Source organism: Erpetoichthys calabaricus, chromosome 11 (assembly GCF_900747795.2).
Source record: "Erpetoichthys calabaricus chromosome 11, fErpCal1.3, whole genome shotgun sequence".
Lineage (NCBI taxonomy): Eukaryota > Metazoa > Chordata > Cladistia > Polypteriformes > Polypteridae > Erpetoichthys > Erpetoichthys calabaricus.
Window position 1 is genome coordinate 70,823,340 of NC_041404.2, and position 20,392 is coordinate 70,843,731.

At 38.8% G+C, this 20,392-nt stretch overlaps 1 protein-coding gene across 2 annotated transcripts in view; it reads left to right on the top strand.

The window, feature by feature from the left end:
* comta (catechol-O-methyltransferase a) overlaps nt 1–20,392 on the top strand; it is an 86,897-nt gene that overhangs the window by 23,756 nt on the left and 42,749 nt on the right. For both annotated transcript variants that reach the window (XM_051933518.1, XM_051933517.1), the window contains exon 2: nt 173–462. In XM_051933518.1, coding sequence (XP_051789478.1) covers nt 174–462 — 289 coding nt within the window. In that variant the 5' untranslated portion in view covers nt 173. The remainder of the gene's footprint in view (nt 1–172; nt 463–20,392) is intronic.

Sequence of the window (20,392 nt, forward strand, 5' to 3'; positions counted from 1 at the left end):
AGCTACGAAAAAAAAAACACAAAACCAAGTTTGCTAATTTTTTTTTTTTTAAGTTTTGTTTGCCTTTATTTAAATACAAGTATTTTTAGGATTTTAAGAAAAAAAATAGTTTTTGCCGCAGTGAACATTTTTGTAACTAAATCATCCTTTCATTGTTTTCCGGTTATTGCAGGATGTTGCTGTTTTTCCTAGGATCTGCTGTGGTGGGAGTATCCCTGGGTTACATAATTGTATGCTTCATCATTCCCTGGCTAGTACAGTTCAGTGGCCCTTTTGTCCTGCTTTGGCATGAAGTCATTCTGGAGCCTGCAATGGACTGGCTTAAAGGATCTTCAAAACCCCAGCGTATGCTCAGTTATGTGCAGAGGCATTCAAAGAGAGGAGACCCTGACAGCGTCATCAGCACTATTGACATCTTCTGTCGTTCCAAGGAGTGGGCAATGAATGTTGGTGATGAAAAAGGTAAAGCCGATTCTACAGATGTGTACCAATGTCATTTCTTTTCAGCTTTCTCAATCAGTTAATTCAAAAGTAGATTGTAAAAATGAAGCATCATGGCTGAGTAGCGTTTGGTTGTATGGCTTGTATAGTTGTAATACTTACACAATTGCCTGGTAGAAATCATTTTCCTTTTTAATTAAAAACTTTGTATTTCATGACTTTTGCTGGAAGCACAGATTCTGTTGATAAGGTTTCAGTTTCCATGTCATTGGATGGATGGATGGATGGATGGATGGATGGATGGATGGATGGATGGATGGATGGATGGATGGATGGTTGGTTGAGATGAGATGATGAATGGAAAGATGTGTGAATAGATGGAGAGAAAAAAGTTAAAGTGCCATTTTGAGAAATAATTGGTTATAGCTATTGTTGAGGAATTGCTAAGGGTTGAAGATCTTACTGTCTCATGCGGCCTCCATTCTGAGACGGCAGAGATGAGACACAGACTTAGGATCTTGGCACTACAAACTGCTACTTTCTGCTCAGTAAAGGAAATCTCCTTTAGGAAGTGGCCGATATGGCTGCTTAGCTTGTGATGCAGATTTGAACTGCTTAGCAGCTCTTTTTCTAAAATGCTCCTGAGCACATCACCAGTGACAATTATCTCATACTGCATAAGGGGGATGAGATTGAATATAGTGGTCAGATGGAGAAGTTTGCTTCTTGGTGCAAAGAGAATTGTCTGCATCTTAACATCAACAAAACCAAGGTACTGGCTTATCAACTTTTGCCATTCCAAAAAGCCTCCATATTTGGTCACTATACAAGGAGTGGATGTAAAGGTGTTCCACTCCTACAAGTACAGTGGAACCTTGGGTCACGACCGTAATTCATTGCAAAACTCTGGTCGTAACCCGATTTGGTCGTGACCCGAAGTAATTTCCCCCATAGGATTGTATATAAATACAATTAATCCATTCCAGACCGTACGAACTGTATGTAAGTATATTTTTTTAAAAGATTTTTAAGCACAAAAATAGTTAATCAAATCATAGAATGCACAGCGTAATAGTAAACTAAATGTAAAAACATTGAATAACACTGAGAAAAACTGGAACAGAGAAAAGTAACATTGCAAGAATTCATGCTATAGCCTTACGAAAAGCTTGCAGTAAACACTTATTTTTAATGAGTTTTAAGCACAGGGAAAAACACGAACATTTGAAAAATCCGTAATTTAAGAAACAACCAAGAAAAGTAACATTGCAACAATGCACGCTACAAACCGATCGCTGTAAACAGAAGTGAAGTGGAGGTTAAAATCCAATAGAAAAAAGTCTTTATTAAATACAACGAGGTTAAAACAATTCTCAAATCAGTCTCTTTAAAAACAAGCCCGGTGCGTTCTTTAACTGCCTTCTCGGCCAGCCCTCTCTCTCTCTCTCTCATGCTCGCTCACGCTCGCACTCTCTCTCTTGCTCACGCTCTCTCTCTCTCTCTCTCTCTCTCTCGCTCAATGCACAGGGAGAGACTGAACAAGTGTGGAAATCATCGGCGAGTACGAACCGGAAGGGAAACTAGCTTCTTCGTCACCAGAGTGTGTCATCATGAACAGATGCAAAAGTTTGGCGAACTTCTTGGTCGTAACCCGATTTGTACGTGGTCTGAGACATTCGTGACCCGAGGTTCCACTGTACTTAGAGGTCAATGTCAACGACAGGTTGGACTGGTCTCGGACACAGATGAACTACAGTAATCCCTCGCTACTTCGCGGTTCACTTTTCGCGGATTCACGACTTCGCGGGTTTTTAAATACAAGTGATTGCCCGCCTATCGCGGAAGTTATGTTCCAGACCCATCAGCAACAGGAGAAAATCTGCGATATAGAAAGACCATATGAATAAACATTTTTATAGTTTAAGCCTTAAAATACCCATCCCACATGCTTTAAACACATGTAAACTTATAAAACACACTTTGTTAACACATATGATATGTGGATGTCGGGCTAAGGATATGAGTAACATCTCACTATTATAAAACATTTTAACTTCACGCAAGACAAGACAGTGAGACAGGAAAATTGGTGATGTACAGGCTTTTAAATTATTGACACGGAGAGCGACAAGCAGCACAAAGCCAGCACAAAGTCCACTTCTCCTTAGCGTTCATTCAGCTCCCCACCCCCTTGACAATGCGAAGTGTCAGGAGCGTACTGCGCTTCCGGGAAGGGGGGGTTTGAGCGAAGGTGCGTTCAGCTCTCACATACCCACACACACACACACTCCTCCTCCTTCTTCCGAACGCGCAGAGCGACAAGCAGGCATTTTGGCAGAAGCAGCACAAAGTCCATTTCTGCTCAGCGTGAGTTCAGCTGCCCCCCTTCACAAAGCGAGTGCAGACACATTGACGTCTGATCGCTGCATGCAGTGTGCAGTGTTGGTCTGAGGTGTTTAAGAATGTAGAAAGTGTTTAAGAGCATAGGAAGTGTTTATAAGAGCGTGGGAAAGGTTATCAAGAGAGTGAGAAAGGTTTATAAGAGTGTGGGAAGGGTTTATAAAGCCTTAAAATATGTATAAATAATAAAATAAATATAGGTCGCTACTTCGCGGATTTTCACCTATCGCGGGGGGCTCTGGAACGTAACCCCCGCTATAGGTGAGGGATTACTGTATATAAGAAAGGGCAGAGAAGACTCTTCTTTCTTAGGAAACTGCGTTCCTTTAATATGGGAAGTGACATCCTTCTACAGCTCTGTGATGGCCAGTGCTCTTTTCCACGCTATGGTGTGCTGGGCTGGTAAAATCACTTCAAGAGATGCCCACTAAATCAACAGGCTAATTAAAATGGCAAGCTTAGTTATGGGACACACTCTTGACCCCTGGAGTTGGTAGTGAAGGAGAAAACTAGAATAAAACTGAATGCCATTGTAAACAATGCTGCACATCCTCTATATGACACACTAACACAAATCATTCAGCAGAAGTGTGTCAAGTAACGCTACAGGGGCGTTCACCTTTATACCAACAGCAATATGCCTGCATAATGCCTCACTGTGGCTGGGACAGTCAAGTCAGAACTTTTCTTTACTTTTAAATGTTCATGCTTTTTAGTCATACTGGTGTGTTCAGGCCATAGTGTGTTTGTGTGTGTGTATGTGTGTTATTTACCTATTTATTTATTTATTTAAAGAGCTTCTGTAAAAACCCTAAATTTTCTCTGGAGAAAAATAAAGTTCTATCTAATTTCATATCTTAAATTTGGTCACATTTATATTCATTATTTGAATGTATTTTGATAGGATTAGAAACTGCGTAAAAGGTAAAAATACAGATTATTATATATATTTTGATTTCTACTTATTTTGTACCTATTATTTCAGCACGTTGTGGAGCTAATATATTCTGGTTACAATATAAAGACTTCATTGCATGTTTACGTACAGCAATATGTAGAGTTCATTATTTGACCTTTAAATATTTCTACAGTAATTAGAGCTCTTGTGTGCCATGTCTGTTTGATCTTGAGATGGATAATCAAGACAGACATGAGATCTGAGAGGAAGAGACTGAAAGAGCAAATTGAAAAGAGTAGCAGTGATGAAGCAAGGAGAGATCCACGAATGGCAAATGTCTTGTAAGAGTAAATAAGACTTGAAGTAGCAAACAAAAGCTGTCAAAATCTGAAATAATTTAATATGGGTTTTTGTGTTTTAGAAAGTGATTTCTCTAGTGGAAATTTTCCTTTATTTTTAGAAAGTTTAGGGCACCTTTTATAATAGGACTGTGTGTTACATAATTGTCTACTATTAAATAACACATAACACAGTGCATGGCTGATGTACCAAGCAGCACTTTGTGTCACAAAAACTGGCACACAAAATGGCTGTGATTGTTACATCACTGATAAAAACAGTCACAAAAACACAAAAGATGCAAACCTCTTTCATGAGATTCAACTCTTTGTATCATGTACAGTAATTCATACACTTCTGTTTGCATATTTACTACCGAGATTTTCAGCTAACAATTAGCATGCCCTTTTGTAAAAATGTTTTTAAATAAATGTGACATATAATACTACAATATATTTGAAATATCCTAAAATGACATGTGACAGCATGGAGTTCTAAAGCAAAACATACAGTATTTTCAGGATATTATAAAATACATTAACATAGCTCACAGTTGTTTTGAGTTATTTATATGATAATTCCCCTTCCAGCACAGCTTTTCTAATCTGCACTCCCTTATCTCAAAGATCATCTTATTTCCTCTGAATCAAATGAATTTCAATATCTTCTTGTATGATCTTGTCTCTGGAGGATTGTAGCAGCAGACATGGTTGTGCCGTCAGTACAACTGTTAACAAAGTCATATTGTGACTGCCTCTCTTGGTGCTCTTGGCCTCACTGAACAGATTTACTCTGGTTGCTTTTTCCAAATATTCTGTTTAGTCCTTACTCCATTTTTTCAAGATTTTTTTTTTCTTTATCTCTGATCACCTTTTACTTGCATGCCTCTTTCTTCACTCTTGGTCCCTGTTTTGGTTGTTGTTTTAGATTTCTGTGTCTCTTAGCCCCTTTAACTTATTTTCACAAATTTAATCTGAACACTTCAATCTGTAATTATATTTGCTATCTTTTTTCTCAGTACTTTTCTTTATTATTTATTTAATCTGTTCATTCAGTACCAATAACACTTACTGTCTTGAATCTTTTCTGTTTCATTTTTAATTTTTCTTTTTCCTCATTTTTTACCTTTCATTTTTGTAAGCTGTGATCTTGAGAAATGATCATATCCTCAAAACAATGTGAAGGCCGGCTTGTATCTGTAGAATAAACTGACCCTCTACACCCATGGCACTTGGCATTTTGTTGAGCGATTAAAACAACAGAGAGACTGTAAATATGAAAATGTCAGAGGACTGAAAAAGTTAGCCTAAGGATATGGCTTAGTTTTTAGTCACATCTTCTAGATAACTACTGATTAAAACTGTTTATTAAGCTTGTACCTAAATGTACACCATGGTGTTCCATGTGCATAGGAAATCTGAGTAAAGAAAGAAGCTCTTGTTAGATTATATATGAAAATGTTTAAGTATGCTCTATTTCAAGAAAAATAATGTACTTAAATCATAATATAATCATAGTTTTCCATTTAAACAATGCTCATATTTAAAAATAAGTTTAAACTAAATGACTTAATACAATACCATATATCAGTTTAGTTATAAGTAACCAATAATAATTTAATATCTTCACAATTTATTTAAGTTTAGAAACAATTAAATTCTCAGTTACATGTAAATGTTGCATTTTAATTAATTAAGGTTGGTGGCTTGTTTTGTCCCATAATGCCTAATATACCCTTCTGTTTAGTTTAAACCCTCCTCATAGCAGAAAAGCGAAGTCTCAAAAAATGCCTTGATTGGTTTAATTTAAATTTGGCGGCCTTGTAGAATAAAATTAAATTATCCAAGGCGTTTTTTTATTTGTTGATGTTTGTCATTAATAATGCTTTAGCGAGTGGGACATTCTAATGTACTGTGTCCCCCATTTTACCACATCGCTGACTGTGATCACTCTGAAAAATTGGGTGAGCCGGTTTATGCAAATTTAGGCCATCTGCAGAAGTGAAATGAAAGCTCTGCAAAGCTAAGCGAAGACACATTTAGCAAGTGCTTCCCAGACACAGTAGCTGTGAGTGTAGTCAATTTTGTGCAACTGATCCAGTAAAAAAGTATTTACCACCCCTCGTCCCCTCATCTTATCTGCAATCTTGTTTAAATGCCTAAAGTGGGGACTACAATTCCCATCAGCCGGTGTACTGCTCTAGATGATTTCATCAGAGCTCGCAAAGTTGAAATAAGAGCATTGATAAAAGTTCCATGTCATCAATGCTAGCAACTGCTGCTTTTTTTTGTTCTTTTTTTGTTTTTTGTTTTTTTCCCTTAACCACTTTTGGATAACAATTTAATTGTCTCTCTGGTATACATCATTTATTTTAGAGTAGTGTTTCTCAGCCTTCATGGCATTGGACCCAGTTGTACCTTCTAAAGTTCTTTGATGGCCCACAGACACCACTTGAAGAATTTGGGGGTTGGGGGAGATTACCCTCTTCAGGAATCCAGTGTGATTCAAAGAGCGGGTTGGGGAGGGTCTCCTTGGTAAAATAAGCACAGTTAGAAACAGGGAAAGATATCGCACAGCATTGTTGATCGCTTTGGTGGTATAGAGTGTGTCACAAGTGAGAATAAACTTGAGATAAACTGATCACGCATATTTTATTAGTCAAAGTGAACTTTATTGTCATCTCAACCATATACAAGTATACAGATAGACAAAATTGTGAAGCTCAGGGTCCACAGTGTAACAACATGAAGTGCAAATAAAAAATTAAAATTAAATTAAATATAGAATTCAAATTAAAGTTTAAATTTAAAATTAAAACACCAAACAAGACAAGACATTGTGCAAAGACAAGATTGATGCAATGTATGGTATTATGCAATCTAGATACATAAATGGGCGGCAGCAGCACGGTGGCGCAGTGGTAGCGCTGCTGCCTCGCAGTAAGGAGACCTGGGTTCGCTTCCCGGGTCCTCCCTGTGTGGAGTTTGCATGTTCTCTCCGTGTCTGCGTGGGTTTCCTCCGGGTACTCCAGTTTCCTCCCACAGTCCAAAAACATGCAGGTTAGGTGCATTGGAGATTCTAAATTGTCCCTAGTGTTTGTGTGTGTGTGTGTGTGTGTGTGTGTGTGTGTGTGTGCGCGCCCTGTGGTGGACTTATGCCCTGCCTGGGGTTTGTTTCCTGCCTTGCGCCCTGTGTTGGCTGGGATTGGCTCCAGCAGACCCCCGTGACCCTGTAGTTAGGATATAGCGGTTTGGATAATGGATGGATGGATACATGGATGGATGGATGGATGGATGGTGTGTTCGGATTCAGCGGGTTGGAAAATGGATGGATGGATGGATAATACAGAAATTATCAGTGTATGATAATAGTTGAATGATAATGTATAAACAATGACAGGTCAGAATGTTTCAAAGAATGTCAAAGTGCAGTGTGCAAAATGCTTAAAGGTCAGTATGAGATTTTCAGTTCTTTTCTACAGACAGTGATGCAGCTGGTCAGAACACTCTCATGTAAAACATAGTGAGGATGGAAGGGGGAAGACTTGCTCGCTTCAGCCGCCTCAGGAAGTGTAGTCTCTGCTGGGCTTTCTTGATTAGTTATGAGGTGTTATGCATCCATGTAAGTTCCTCAGTTTTGTGCACACGAGGAACTTGGTACTCCTAACAGTCTCCACATCTAAACCGTTGATGCTGAGTGGGATGTGGGCAGGATGTGATTTTCTGAAGTCCAGAAATATCTTTTTTGTGTTGTTGACATTGAGAGATAGATTGTTGCCTTCACACCATGCGGACAGCCGTTCCACCTCATCTCTTTATGTTGTTTCATCATCCCTGCTTATCAGTCCCAGCGCCATCGTATCATCCGCAGACTTGATGATGTGGTTTGTTGTTGTGCGTGGCTGTGCAGTCGTGAGTCAGCAGGGTGAAGAGCAGTGGACTAAGCATGCAGCCCTGCAGCGCTCCAGTGCTCAGTGTGATGATGCTGGAAGTGTTGCAGCCCATTCGAACTGACTGGGGGCCTCTCTGTCAAGAAGTCCAGGATCCAATTGCAGAGGGTGGTGTTCAGGCCCAACCTGCTCAGTTTTACAACCAGCATTTGAGGGATGATTGTTTTGAAGGTGGAGCTAAAGTCTATGAAGAGCATCCTGACGTGTCTTTTTTATCCAGATGTGTCAGGGAGAGGTGAAGGGCAGAGCATATAGCATCCTCCATTGACCTCTTTGAGCGGTATGCAAACTGAAGAGGGTCAAGGGAGGCAGGGAGATTAGTCTTTATGTGTGACATGACTAACCTTTCGAAACACTTCATAATGATTGGCGTGAGTGCAGCTGGTCGGTACTCATTGAAGCATGTCACTGATGACTTCTTCAGCACTGGCATGATGGTGGTCGACTTGAAGCATGCTGGGACTGACGACTCGCTCAGAGATGTGTTGAAGATGTCTGTGAGGACACCAGCCAGTTGACTAGCACATTCTTTGAGCACACGGCCAGGTATGTTGTCAGGTCCTGCAGCCTTGTGTGGATTGACTCTGGATAGTGCTTAGTGCTTAGTCTTGCATTTTTGAAAACACCAACACTGTTGTCCACCTGCATATCTTCATTAAATTCACAATGAACAATCAACAATCAGCAATAAATGGTTTTTGATGTTAATAAAACAAAGAAGAGATGGACAAAATTAAATAGTTTTTTGAAGTTTATAAAATAAAGAAGAAATAGACAAAAGGAAAAAAAACAGCAAAATAACCTAATGGAGCAAAGCCACGATTGAACAGAATGATGTATGATTTTTTTTTCTATGGCTGATGAAAATACTGTTTTTCAGAATATCATAAGAAGATAACATAAGGCGCTTTTGAGTGAGTAAAAGTAATTAGTAACTTTTGTTTTTTTGTGTTGGCAGTACTACTTTTAGGCTTTGGTGCTAATGGAGAGTTAAGGTTTTTAGCAGTTTTTAGCTTTGAATTAATTCATTTTAAATCATCTTTCTTATATTACTGAATACCACTTTCTGCCACAATCTCTTTCACACCAGCACCACCAAGGACTGCATGTTCAACAGTAAGCAGTTCAACTGAACTAATAATATTAGCCCCTGGTTAAAAAAATACAAATATTGTATCCAGAAAAGTACTTAGTTACACATTACCTCTAATACTTCCAATTAACCAATGGCACAATAACTGAGGCCCATGGAATTAAAAAAATTCACATGTAGAAGCCAGGTAACACAGCTAGTGACTGTAAAAATTTAACTCTGTCAGGTGGTACTTTCAAAACCTTTATGCTTAAGAAGCACGAACAACAATTAGTTTCCACAACCAACATCTAAAGCATCCTGATTACACGTTAATGTGACACCATGTATACATTTTTCTGGCTTTTTTTAAAATTAAGGTTACAGTTTTATTAAGCTTACAAATCAAATCACAGTAGGTAATTCTATAAAAAATCAATACAAACATTTCTAAATATTGACATTGGGAATTAAAAAAATATGAACAAAAGGTTCATTATAAGAGAGGCCCTCGTGTATTAAAAAAATCAAAAGAAACCCTAAAACAATAGAAGAGTTGTATTAAACTACTTGTGAAAAAGATTTTCACTCATCATTGGAAACATTTGTTTTTTCCACTAGTTTTAGGCAATGTAAGGTATAGCTTTCCCATTACGTTATAGAGGGTGAGTCAACATTAGAGAGTAATGTGGTATAGAACAGGCATGTCAAACACACGGTCCGCATGACAGATCCTAGTTAGCACTAAACTTGTACAAAATGATTACTATCGTTTGTGATTGAATCATTCTGCATCTTTGCCGTTTACTTATTGACTTTTCTTACTTACGCCTTCTGACAAAAGCGCGTTTTCCCATGGCATTACGGTACTGGAAACGTCATCTACTAGTATAGTTGCAGCTGCAGCGTCAGCTCCTTGATATATCCTAGGCATGACACTGCCCCGTCCTCATGAGCCTTGACCAAAGTTAAATGAGCCGCGACGTCGCAACTGAAGTGCTAGGCTGCAGCAGCCTGGCAGGCTACACTACTGGCTGGGCTGCTGAGACTGGCCACTGGACAGAACTGACCATCACGAGTAGTAATAGCTCACATATTTTCATGTTTTTTTTGCTCTAGTTTTATGTAATTTTGTGCTAGTATTATAACGAACAGTTAGTGCAGACTATAGCTGAAGATCTGAAGTGGACGCAAGAAGTTGGCGAGTTGTTTATTAACAAATTTTTGTGATTTTGAGTTTGTAAAATTAGTGTAGGTCAGGGGGCTTTTTGCATATTGGCTTATTTTACAATATAAACTTTGAAGTAAACTTAGTAAAGTAAAATTTTGAGCTGCACAATGTCAAACATGCGTAAATTGATAGGCCTATGTCTTTGTCATTTAATTTAAAACGAAATATTTGCATTGCAGTATGAAGGGTACAGTTAGATTTTTGGAGGATTTGCTTTGAATTCAGTGAGTGTTTTCTTGATTTCAGTTCACACGAACAGGACTTTGCGCTGTTTACGTCACCATACTCTTACAATGTTGAGAATGCGCCTGAGGATATCCAAATGGAATTGACTGAACTGCAGTCAGATTCTATTCTGAAGGCAAAATACAACGAAGTTGGTGTGCCAGGCTTGTATGCTTACCTGACACCTTCGTATGTGCAGATCCGTAAGTTGACATCGAGAGTACTGCCTGTGTTCGGAAGCACTTTCCTTTGTGAGCAATTGTTTTCGTTAATGAAAACTACCAAAACCCCACATCGCTCAAGACTTACTGTTGAGCACCTTTCATTCCTCATAACAGTTGCAGCTGCACAAGATTTCAAGCCTGATATTGACGAACTGGTTACTAACAAGAGATGCCAAGTGTCGGGACAAAAGAAATAGATCTCAGATTGTAAGACTCCTATATAAGGACCTAGCTAACAGGCTAGGACTCTAATTGTATGCTGTTGTATGGAGATTGTATGGAAATAAGTTGCTTTTCTTTAAACTTTAAGTGTTACATTTTTTAAAGCTTTCAGTATTGGAAAGAAAGCTACAGTAACTTTGTATAATAGTATTTGTTACAGTGCGGCCCGCTGACGCATGTATGGCAGTTGAAGTGGCCCACCAATGGTAGTGAGTTTGACATGTCTGGTATAGAACATCACAATAGATGTATGTCATGGCATGATCTTATGCCGTCTTGTATTACTCCAAATAATGCCATTATGGGATTAGGAATGACTGTAAATCCAAGACTTTCTGACAAGAAAGTGAATTTGTTTTTCTCAAAATGATCTTTGTCTCTGACAATTCTGAAACATATGCCTTAGCGAGACTAGTGTTTGTTGACATTGTTTCAAATTAGGATTCTGTCCATGAGTGATTTAGATCATATTAATTTGGAAAGGTGTGTGTGGTGTATTACTCTGCTTTGCACAAAATAACAGAGGGTTCACATTTTGAAGAATTCAATTTAATTCATTCATTAAAATAATTAATTGAGAGATGTTGTGTACATTGCCTGAGATCATGTAAAGGTGCATGCTAAGAGGTTAATTGAGTCTAGAAATACTGCCGACATCTTCACCATCACTATTTGTAATGCTTTCAAACATAGGTGCAGTATTGAAGGAAGAAATAAAGGAACATTGGTCAGAATTTTTTTGACAAATTTCTGAATTGTACAGATGAATTTGTTTTGTTTGATGCTTTTCATACTATTCTAAAAATTAAAATAAGATTGATCAGTACAAACTATTTTACTAGATAGTTAAATTGTTCCGAAGTGATCACCAAAAAGTGATCTAATTTACTAGGAGGGTTAACTGGAAAAATAATGCTTTTATTCAAATTAATTTTGAAACCATACACTCTTTTTAAAATGGATTCAGCAGATTTAGTACAATTGATAATTAAGGGTTTTGATTTGTAATAAAGAGTACTGTATATTTCAGTATAGAGAGATAATTTTTGTTCAGTTCATTCCTTTTGGTTTCCTTTTTATTTTTGACTGTTTCTGAAGACAGATAGCCAGAGATTCAAAAGCAATGTACTATAGCAATGTCAGTAATGGTCAGGCCTGTGTGGTGCCACAAACTAATATGAAGTAGTCAGAATGTGTGTTGTTTACATCAGGGGTCCCCAACCACCGGTCCGCGACCCACTACCGGGCCGCAGCCGTCTGACAGCCGGGCCGCGAGAGAACTGCCGGCAACGGAGACTCACTCAGACTTTTCAGAACGCTTGGCAGGCGGGGCTTTGCAGCGGCGCAGAGAGAGGAGAGAGTATTACAACAAAGTATTGTTACAGTACCGACAATTTCCCCATATGACACAAGTCTATAGAAATCGCGTTACTACGAAGTACATTCAGCAGATGCTTTCATTACAGCGAAGTGACCTTGAAATGCCTGAATGAATCATCCACAGAGCAGTTAGATCTGTGGTCGCAGCTCAGATGTGCACGTTTGCACAACGATCCCCAAACAGAAACATTGTAAAAAACAATTCTTTCTTCGAACTTTCCTCGTACTGTTTTTTTTTTTGCTGTTTTTGTTTTCTGTGGTTTTCAGTGATACCTTTTGCTGATTGCTTGTCAACATTTGAAAAACATCCTTTGGAATTTAACTCATTGTCACCCTCCTATAGAAACGGCAGACACGAAAAAAACGATAACAGTGTTAATGTTTGTGATGTGCAATCTGTTGGAATGGCAAATGCAAAGCATATGTCTTTGTTATATGCAAAAAAAGAAGAAAAATCTCGGGTTGCAAATGTATGCGAACTGCTTAATAACTTAATAATAATAGAAATGTTATGTAAATTGTGTATAAAACTGCCCCCCCAAAACCGGTCCGTGGAAAGATTTGCATCTAATAAAGTGGTCCTTGCTGTCAAAAAGGTTGGGGACCACTGGTTTACATGAACACAGGCCACTTGTTTAAGTGCTTTCTATATATGCACCAGAGGTGGGTAGAATAGCCAAAAATTGTACTCAAGTAAGAGTATTGTTACTTCAAAATAATATTACTCAAGTAGAAGTAAAAAGTAGACATCCAAAAAATTACTCAAGTAAGAGTAAAAAAGTATTTGGTGAAAAGACTTCTCCAGTACTGAGTAACTGTTTGATCATAATAAATTATTTATTTTTTAGAAATGTTGTAATAAGACAAAAATATAAAATAATGTGCAAATTCTGCTATTTCCAAATAATAAAAATGAGTAAAAATAAATAACATCTTTACAAAATAAAGATGCACAAATAACACAAAATTCCAAATCTCAGTTTTTCACCACAAAGCTTTTGAAGCCAATACCTACAGTAGGTAACATGTGTGTTTGAACAGTGCAAACTACTTACAGTGACAAGATATACTATACACTGACAGTATAATACTGTATATTCACTTTGTGGTATAGCGTGTCCACAGCTTCAAAAAAAAAGGGCAGTTTCAAATCCATAAAGCCGTGTCACTCTCCGTTGGCGCAATTGCATGACCGCGGGGAGTTAATGAGGTAGTTGGAGTGAGTCACACGTGCAGGTGTGATCGTTCTCAATTGCTTCATTGGCTTTCTGCAGTGTGTGATTAAAGCCCACGGAGATGGGAGTGTATATATACGGGTCGGCACAAAAAAAGAAGGGGGAATCAAGGAAAAGGAGAAAAGAAAAGTCTGTAGGGGACCGGCATCGTCACACACTTGCCCTCCAAATAGCACAGCTGATAGAAAATAACATTAGAACAAGGCAGCTTGTGCATGTACAAAAAGTCTCACTCTACCTTGACTGTCTGTGTCTGTGCATGTTTGGTTAAAATGTGCTTGTTCTTCACTCAGTGAAGTGATGGTTAAGCTTCAACAGGAGTTGGCTCTCAAGGTTCTTGCAGTGAAGCTGTGACCACTTAGCAGTGAACAGGAGCCACACATGACTAAAAGTCTCTCACAAGCTGCAGACTCAGGAAGTTTGTGTGTGGTCATGTGACTGCATGGCTACGGCTGATTGGTGAAACAGAGTCATGTGATTTATTGTTGCCACGTCTGATTGGTGAAACAGTGGCTACGTCTGATTGATGAAACAGTCATGTGATTTTTGTTGCTACGTCTGATTGGTGAAACGTAGTCATGTGATTATCATTGCTACGTCTGATTGGTGAAACAGTCATGCAGTAGATCCACTGGCGACTTCTCTCTGGCAAAAATAAAGCGTATATAATGTGTAAATGGAAAAAAGTAACGAGTCAAGTGTTGCCCAATGTAGCGGAGTAAGAGTAGCATTTATCCATCCATCCATTTTCCAACCCGCTGAATCCGAACACAGGGTCACGGGAGTCTGCTGGAGCCAATCCCAGCCAACACAGGGCACAAGGCAGGAACCAATCCCGGGCAGGGTGCCAACCCACCGCAGGACACACACAAACACACCCACACACTAGGGACAATTTAGAATCGGCAATCCACCTAACCAGCATGTCTTTGGACTGTGGGAGGAAACCCACGCAGACACAGGGAGAACATGGAAACTCCACGCAGGGAGGACCCGGGAAGCGAACCCGGGTCTCCTAACTGCGAGGCAGCAGTGCTACCACTGCTCCACCGTGCTGCCCAAGAGTAGCATTTATTCTTCACAAATGTACTGAAGTAAAAGTAAAAAGTATGGTGCAGTAAAACTGCTCTTAGAAGTACAGTTTTTTTAAAAAGTCACTCAAGTAAATGTAACGGAGTAAATGTAACTCGTTACTACCCACTTCTGATGTGCACCCAGGGATAACAACACCTCCGGAGACTTAGGCACTGAAGGAATATACAGGTATACAACATCAAACAGTTGTCAAAAATCAGACAGTAGATATCTGCGTTTAACATATCCAGGTATCTAGTTTTGTACAGAAGGGAGCATTTTCTCTATTCTTTTGGATAGAACTTTTGCCAGTATCTTTATGTTATTATCCATTAACAAAAATGGATTTTAAGATGTCAACTTTGTTTTTCTTTTCTTTTTTTTTTTTTTTTTTTTGGAAAAATGGCGCTATGTATCTGCTGCAGAGTTTTTGGTAAAACATTGTCCTCCTTAGCTTCCTCAAACTTAGCCAGCATTTATGGACCTAATTTAACAGACAACTGTAGCTGTTTTTTAGAATTCCATTGTATAACCTGCACGTTTCCACATTATTTCCACAATCCATGGCTTCTTGGATTTCAGTGAGCCTCAGTGACTTCTCCAACTCTTTCAAAAGCAGTGTATTGACCAGTGTTGGAAACCATTTGGGGCAAAGGGTAAAAATGTTCCCAAGTTAAACAATTTTGCCTCCGGCAAAAAATGCCCTCTCCCTCAATAATGCATAGTAATTTAATTTGTATACCTGTCACTTGTATTAAAATTTAGCTTTGAAACTTCAAATCCATGTTATGTTTTTTTTAAACCTCTTCCGTCCATCATCCTGGGTGTGACATTAGTCTGCATCCAGCCCTGCAAGTTGGCCCTCCAACCTGGAAGGAAAAACCTGGGGGTTGGTGGCAGAATTGGCACTCCAGCCACCATAACAAACCTCACATTGGTTCCATTCCATCTGAACTAGTGTGGTGCTGATGTGTCACCTGTTGCATAACTGCACTCGGGTCCTAATCTGGGATCCTGAGTTGGTTTGTCATGTGCTGGGTGCGGTACTATGCTATATCATCGTGTGCTCCTAACCTGTCCCTCTGTCCATCCAGTCAATATGTGCTGATCACATAAACAACCTTGTTTGTAAAATTGACTGCTTTCTTGTACGACTGGCTACTGTGAAACCTTTCACAAACATGAAGAACAATTCTAGAATCATCTCCAAATCAATATTCTGTAACTTTTAAACAGATGAATCTACCAACCATTGAAAAATGGAAGTCAGATTGACTCAAAAATTGAAATGTGTTCTCATAAAATCCCTTACATATATTGCATGGCATGCTGAGCTTTTCCTCACAGTAGAGCCAGTGCTGTTAATGATTCAATAAAGGGCTGAGACAACAAAGTATATGTGGCTTGCTAGGCACCAGACGTCAGATGTCTACATGCTTAATTGATGGTTAGTCTCCATGATAATGGCTTGTGAATGAGTTAATTTAGGCAGCTAACAGAATGGCTAATATTACCTAAAAAAATTTGTTGGGGGTTATTGAGTTATTTGATTAAGTACTATACCATTGCCATGTGTTGCTTTTTGAAAATAAAATTAAAAATGTAAAAAAAGTGACTAAAGAAAAACAAATAGCAAATTATTAGTTTTTGTTGTTTATTTCTTCAAAAACCATTTGAACTATATACTGCATCCATCACTGAAGAAGAAGTTTTTACAAGTTATGAAACGAGGGAGGGAAAAATAGGTGCCACTTTCAGTTTGAATGGCTTTAAAAGAACAGTTAATTAACTTCTGACAAAGTTATGGATAAGATGTTCTACAAAAGCTGTCCAAAATATAAACAAAATCAATAAATCCAAAGATGACTGAAAATCCCTAATAGCAGCTGTGGCAGGCGGCTGGCATCCATGCCCAGCCGGGACGCCCCTGCACACTATATTCAGGGGGAGCAGCCCTGGAAAGTGCAATACCTCCCCCTGGACGCTAGATGGCCACCCCCCTGGGCTGGAGTAGTGCCTGGGTTTCCCACAGGGCTCCCTAGGAATTGGAGTTGCGGGCAGCCCTGTTGGGTCCTGCAGGTACCGCCAGGGGGTGCTGTGTTTGGGACTCCTGAGCCCGGGTGGGCAACAGATTCGTCACACCTGGAAGTACCACCAGAACTCGGTGAACAAACACCTGGAGCACTTCCTGGTGACCTATAAAAGGAGCCAGCAACCACTACTCAGGGGCCAGAGTCAGGTGGAGGAGGACAAGGTTGCTAAGGAGGAGTGGTGGTGCCAAGGAGAAGAAAGTGTTTGTGTTTGTGCTGTACTGGTGGTGACTAGTGCTTGGGACTGTGTTGTGGCTGGGGGGATTATGGGGAAGATGTGCCCTCAAGCTGAAGATAAATAAAAGTCCTGGTATTTCACACATGCCTCCCGTGTCCAATCTGTGTTGGCTCAGGCGCTATATATCGTCTTCTTACACAGCATAGGTTGAAAAGACTATGCAGTGGGTCTTTCAATGGGCTATTAATAGGATAAAATAAGTTATTGTGAAAGCTTGTCACACTAGTAAGTTTTGAAAGAAGATATTCTTAATCTTTTTGGAGTTAATGATTTTTCAGAGTGGAGCCCCTCAACACTCTTAGCACTGGAGCTACCATCACCTGCTACATGACATGTAACACATGAGGAAATGCAAGATGTGCTTGCTGAAGTCATGGATGGCACAATTCAGTCTAAACTGCAGTACTGTGTTTGTATCTGTGCTCGCTGTTGAGAGCGCAGACATCTGTCTGTTCATTCATGCTGAAACAAAAAAAATGGAAGCATGGGGCTAACATGTGGCAACACAGAGAGAGTGGTCCAAGCAGTAAGGGGAATTATGCATGAGAAGATTGTGCCCACTGGTAAATGTAATTGGGTTTAGAAGTGATGGAGTTACTGGCTTTATTATAGCAGACACATGATTGTAGTCACTTAAGCCTAGGTCTTGTATGACCCAAACAGTAGTTGCTAGATAAGTAAAACAATTTTGCAACTGTGTAGCATAAGTACTATCTCTGATGACTGTACACAAAAAGAATCCAAATTTACTGTGGTTGTACTTTCAAATTTTAAACATTTGGGTATGTACTTCGTGTGGAAACAGTCTACTTAGGCATGTTATTCATGTCTCAAATTGGTCTTCAATATTGTTTACAAAATGACGGATGATTTTTCAAAGGGGAAGCACTCTTATGGTCTTACATAAGTATTTTACCCTACTATTTACGCGTTTGGAGATGCGGTCATTTTTTTTAGTGCCGATATTACAATGTAATCTGATGATTTTTCATTATAATCGATAACTTTTATATATTATTGATAAAAATTCATTGTTTCTACATAAAAATGCGGTCATTTTACTTACAGTGCAAATGTTTTCACCACATAACAAAGCTTGTTAGGCAGTTAATCTTTCCTGAAATTTGTGATTTCGCGTAGGTTGTGATATATTGAGGAGTTAAGAAATTTATTGCGTGACAACATCAATTTTGATAAGCTGTCTATAGATTGTTTTTGATTAGAGAATTTTTCATATAAAACAAGTTAGTTTCGCACTGTCAGTTTATTAAAAATAAAGAAGAAAACGTTCTAACGGTTTCCAAATGTTATGAAATATCTATAAAAATCTTCACTTAGACGCGATTATTTTTTCCCGACAACATCGTAATATTTACTTCTTTGGAAATGTACCATCTTGCGGAATTTCGAATACGTCATTAGGCGGTAAGCACGTTTTTCTCGCTATATGCGTGTTGCTGAAACTGAAGCAAGTAGCATCGCAGATGAGAAATGGATCGTTTCTTGATTAAAACTGGCACAACAGGCCCTGAAAAGTCTGACAATGAGGGCCAGAAAAGAAAAACAAAAGCTGAAAGGGACTATGAGTATGGTGAGTATCGCAATGGCTCAAAGAGTTTCCGTGGGTAAATGCAGACGACACTGACTCCGTTTTTTTCCAAATTTGGCGTTAGTATCCACTTATTGCCGACAAAACATCCACATTATTTACCGGCAAGAAAGTCGACAGAAAAGACACACTACTGTCGCATCAGCTGTCTGCGAAACACATTGCCTGTATGTCAAAGCATGAGTCTAAAAGTAAAAAAAAAATTGGTTCAATTGAAAAAGCGTTTTCTAAAGTTGAACGCTTGGAGGTTGAGCATTATGCTAGGCTGTTCAATACTGCTTACGCTGTTGCTAAGCACAAAAGGCCATTTACTGACTTTCAATTTCTGTGTTCTGTGCAGGAAAAGAATAGTGTAAATTTAGGGAGTGACCATCGAGTCAGGGACGCCTGTGTTGAGTTTGTGAAGTCAATATCGTCTGTTTTGTTGAATGATGTCCCACTTGCTGTCTATACCTCAGTTCTGCAGAGGAAGGCAGTCTCTGAAGAATGTTAGTGTGCTGATGTTACTGTTTCTTACAGTTTCTCCTTCCACAGCTTCTTGTGAGAGATTATTCTCCAATATGAATTTAGTAAAGAGTTCTCAAAGGACCTGCCTGACTCAGGAAAACCTTCAAAACCAGATGCGCATTGTTGTTGATAGCAAACCTTTAGAAGAGTTTGACCCACTACCAGCTGTGGAATTCTGTCTGTCATCTGGCAACAGGCACATCACTCATAAAAAACCTGAAAAGTCATCAGCATCCACTTCTGCAGGACCATCAGTCCAGGAACCATGCAGTTCAGCTCAAGCAGAAATGAACAGCATTCAGCCCATGCTGTCTGAGATGGTAAAGATTCTTGGGGGAGAATATGTTGCAAGACAAAAGCTGAAGAACATGGCAGAAAATGAATCAAGACAGTGTTCTGTTATGTAACTAATATGTGAAAAATAACTAGTGTAGCTATAATGAAGGCATTGTTTATTAGTGAGTTAAAATGATAAGGGAATCTTTTATATAATGTTCTAGAGCAAGGTGGCAAAATACTACTCCCTGAAAGAACTTTTTTCAGTTTTAAAATGGAAGGCAGTTTTAGTATCAATAAAAGAGATCAGAAAAAATAAACTATTTTTCACTTTTGTTATTTGTTTATGAGCAAGTGAATTTAACTGGCGGACAAGTGGATTTTCTAAGTTTACTTGTCCGTGGACAAGTAGAAAAAAATTTGATTTCCACACCCCTGCTCAGTATTTACAATAAACTAAAGACTACCTCATGGTTTCATTATCTGTACATTTTAATGGCTCAATATTTTTCTTACACTTTGATTTCTCTGCAAAACTCCAAACCTGCTGTCCATCATGGTCCACAGTCAACAACCTTCAGACTTCAACGGAGATTTAACTATCCATTGGGTACTTCTTTCAAAAATATTTTATTTAAGAATTTTGAACTACAGTTGGTCACGGACCCTCCACAACCAGCATCAAACAATAGGACATTGGTTTTTATACAGTATAACTTGCATTGGACTCTGCAGCCTATGAAAGCCACTGAGGCAGCACATGCCTATGTTTTTAACTACATGATATTGTAAAGTGCTGTTAAAAAGCATGTAATGTAGTTGAATATGACTGACTGTTACAAACATACTTGAAGTACCTAAAAATGTAAAATTCTCCAATTTTACTGGACTGTACTGTTACATTAACTAATCTCCATACACACCTGAAATTTACACTATGTAAAATTCATTTTCTAATTGTTTAATGCTTTGAAATAGTTAA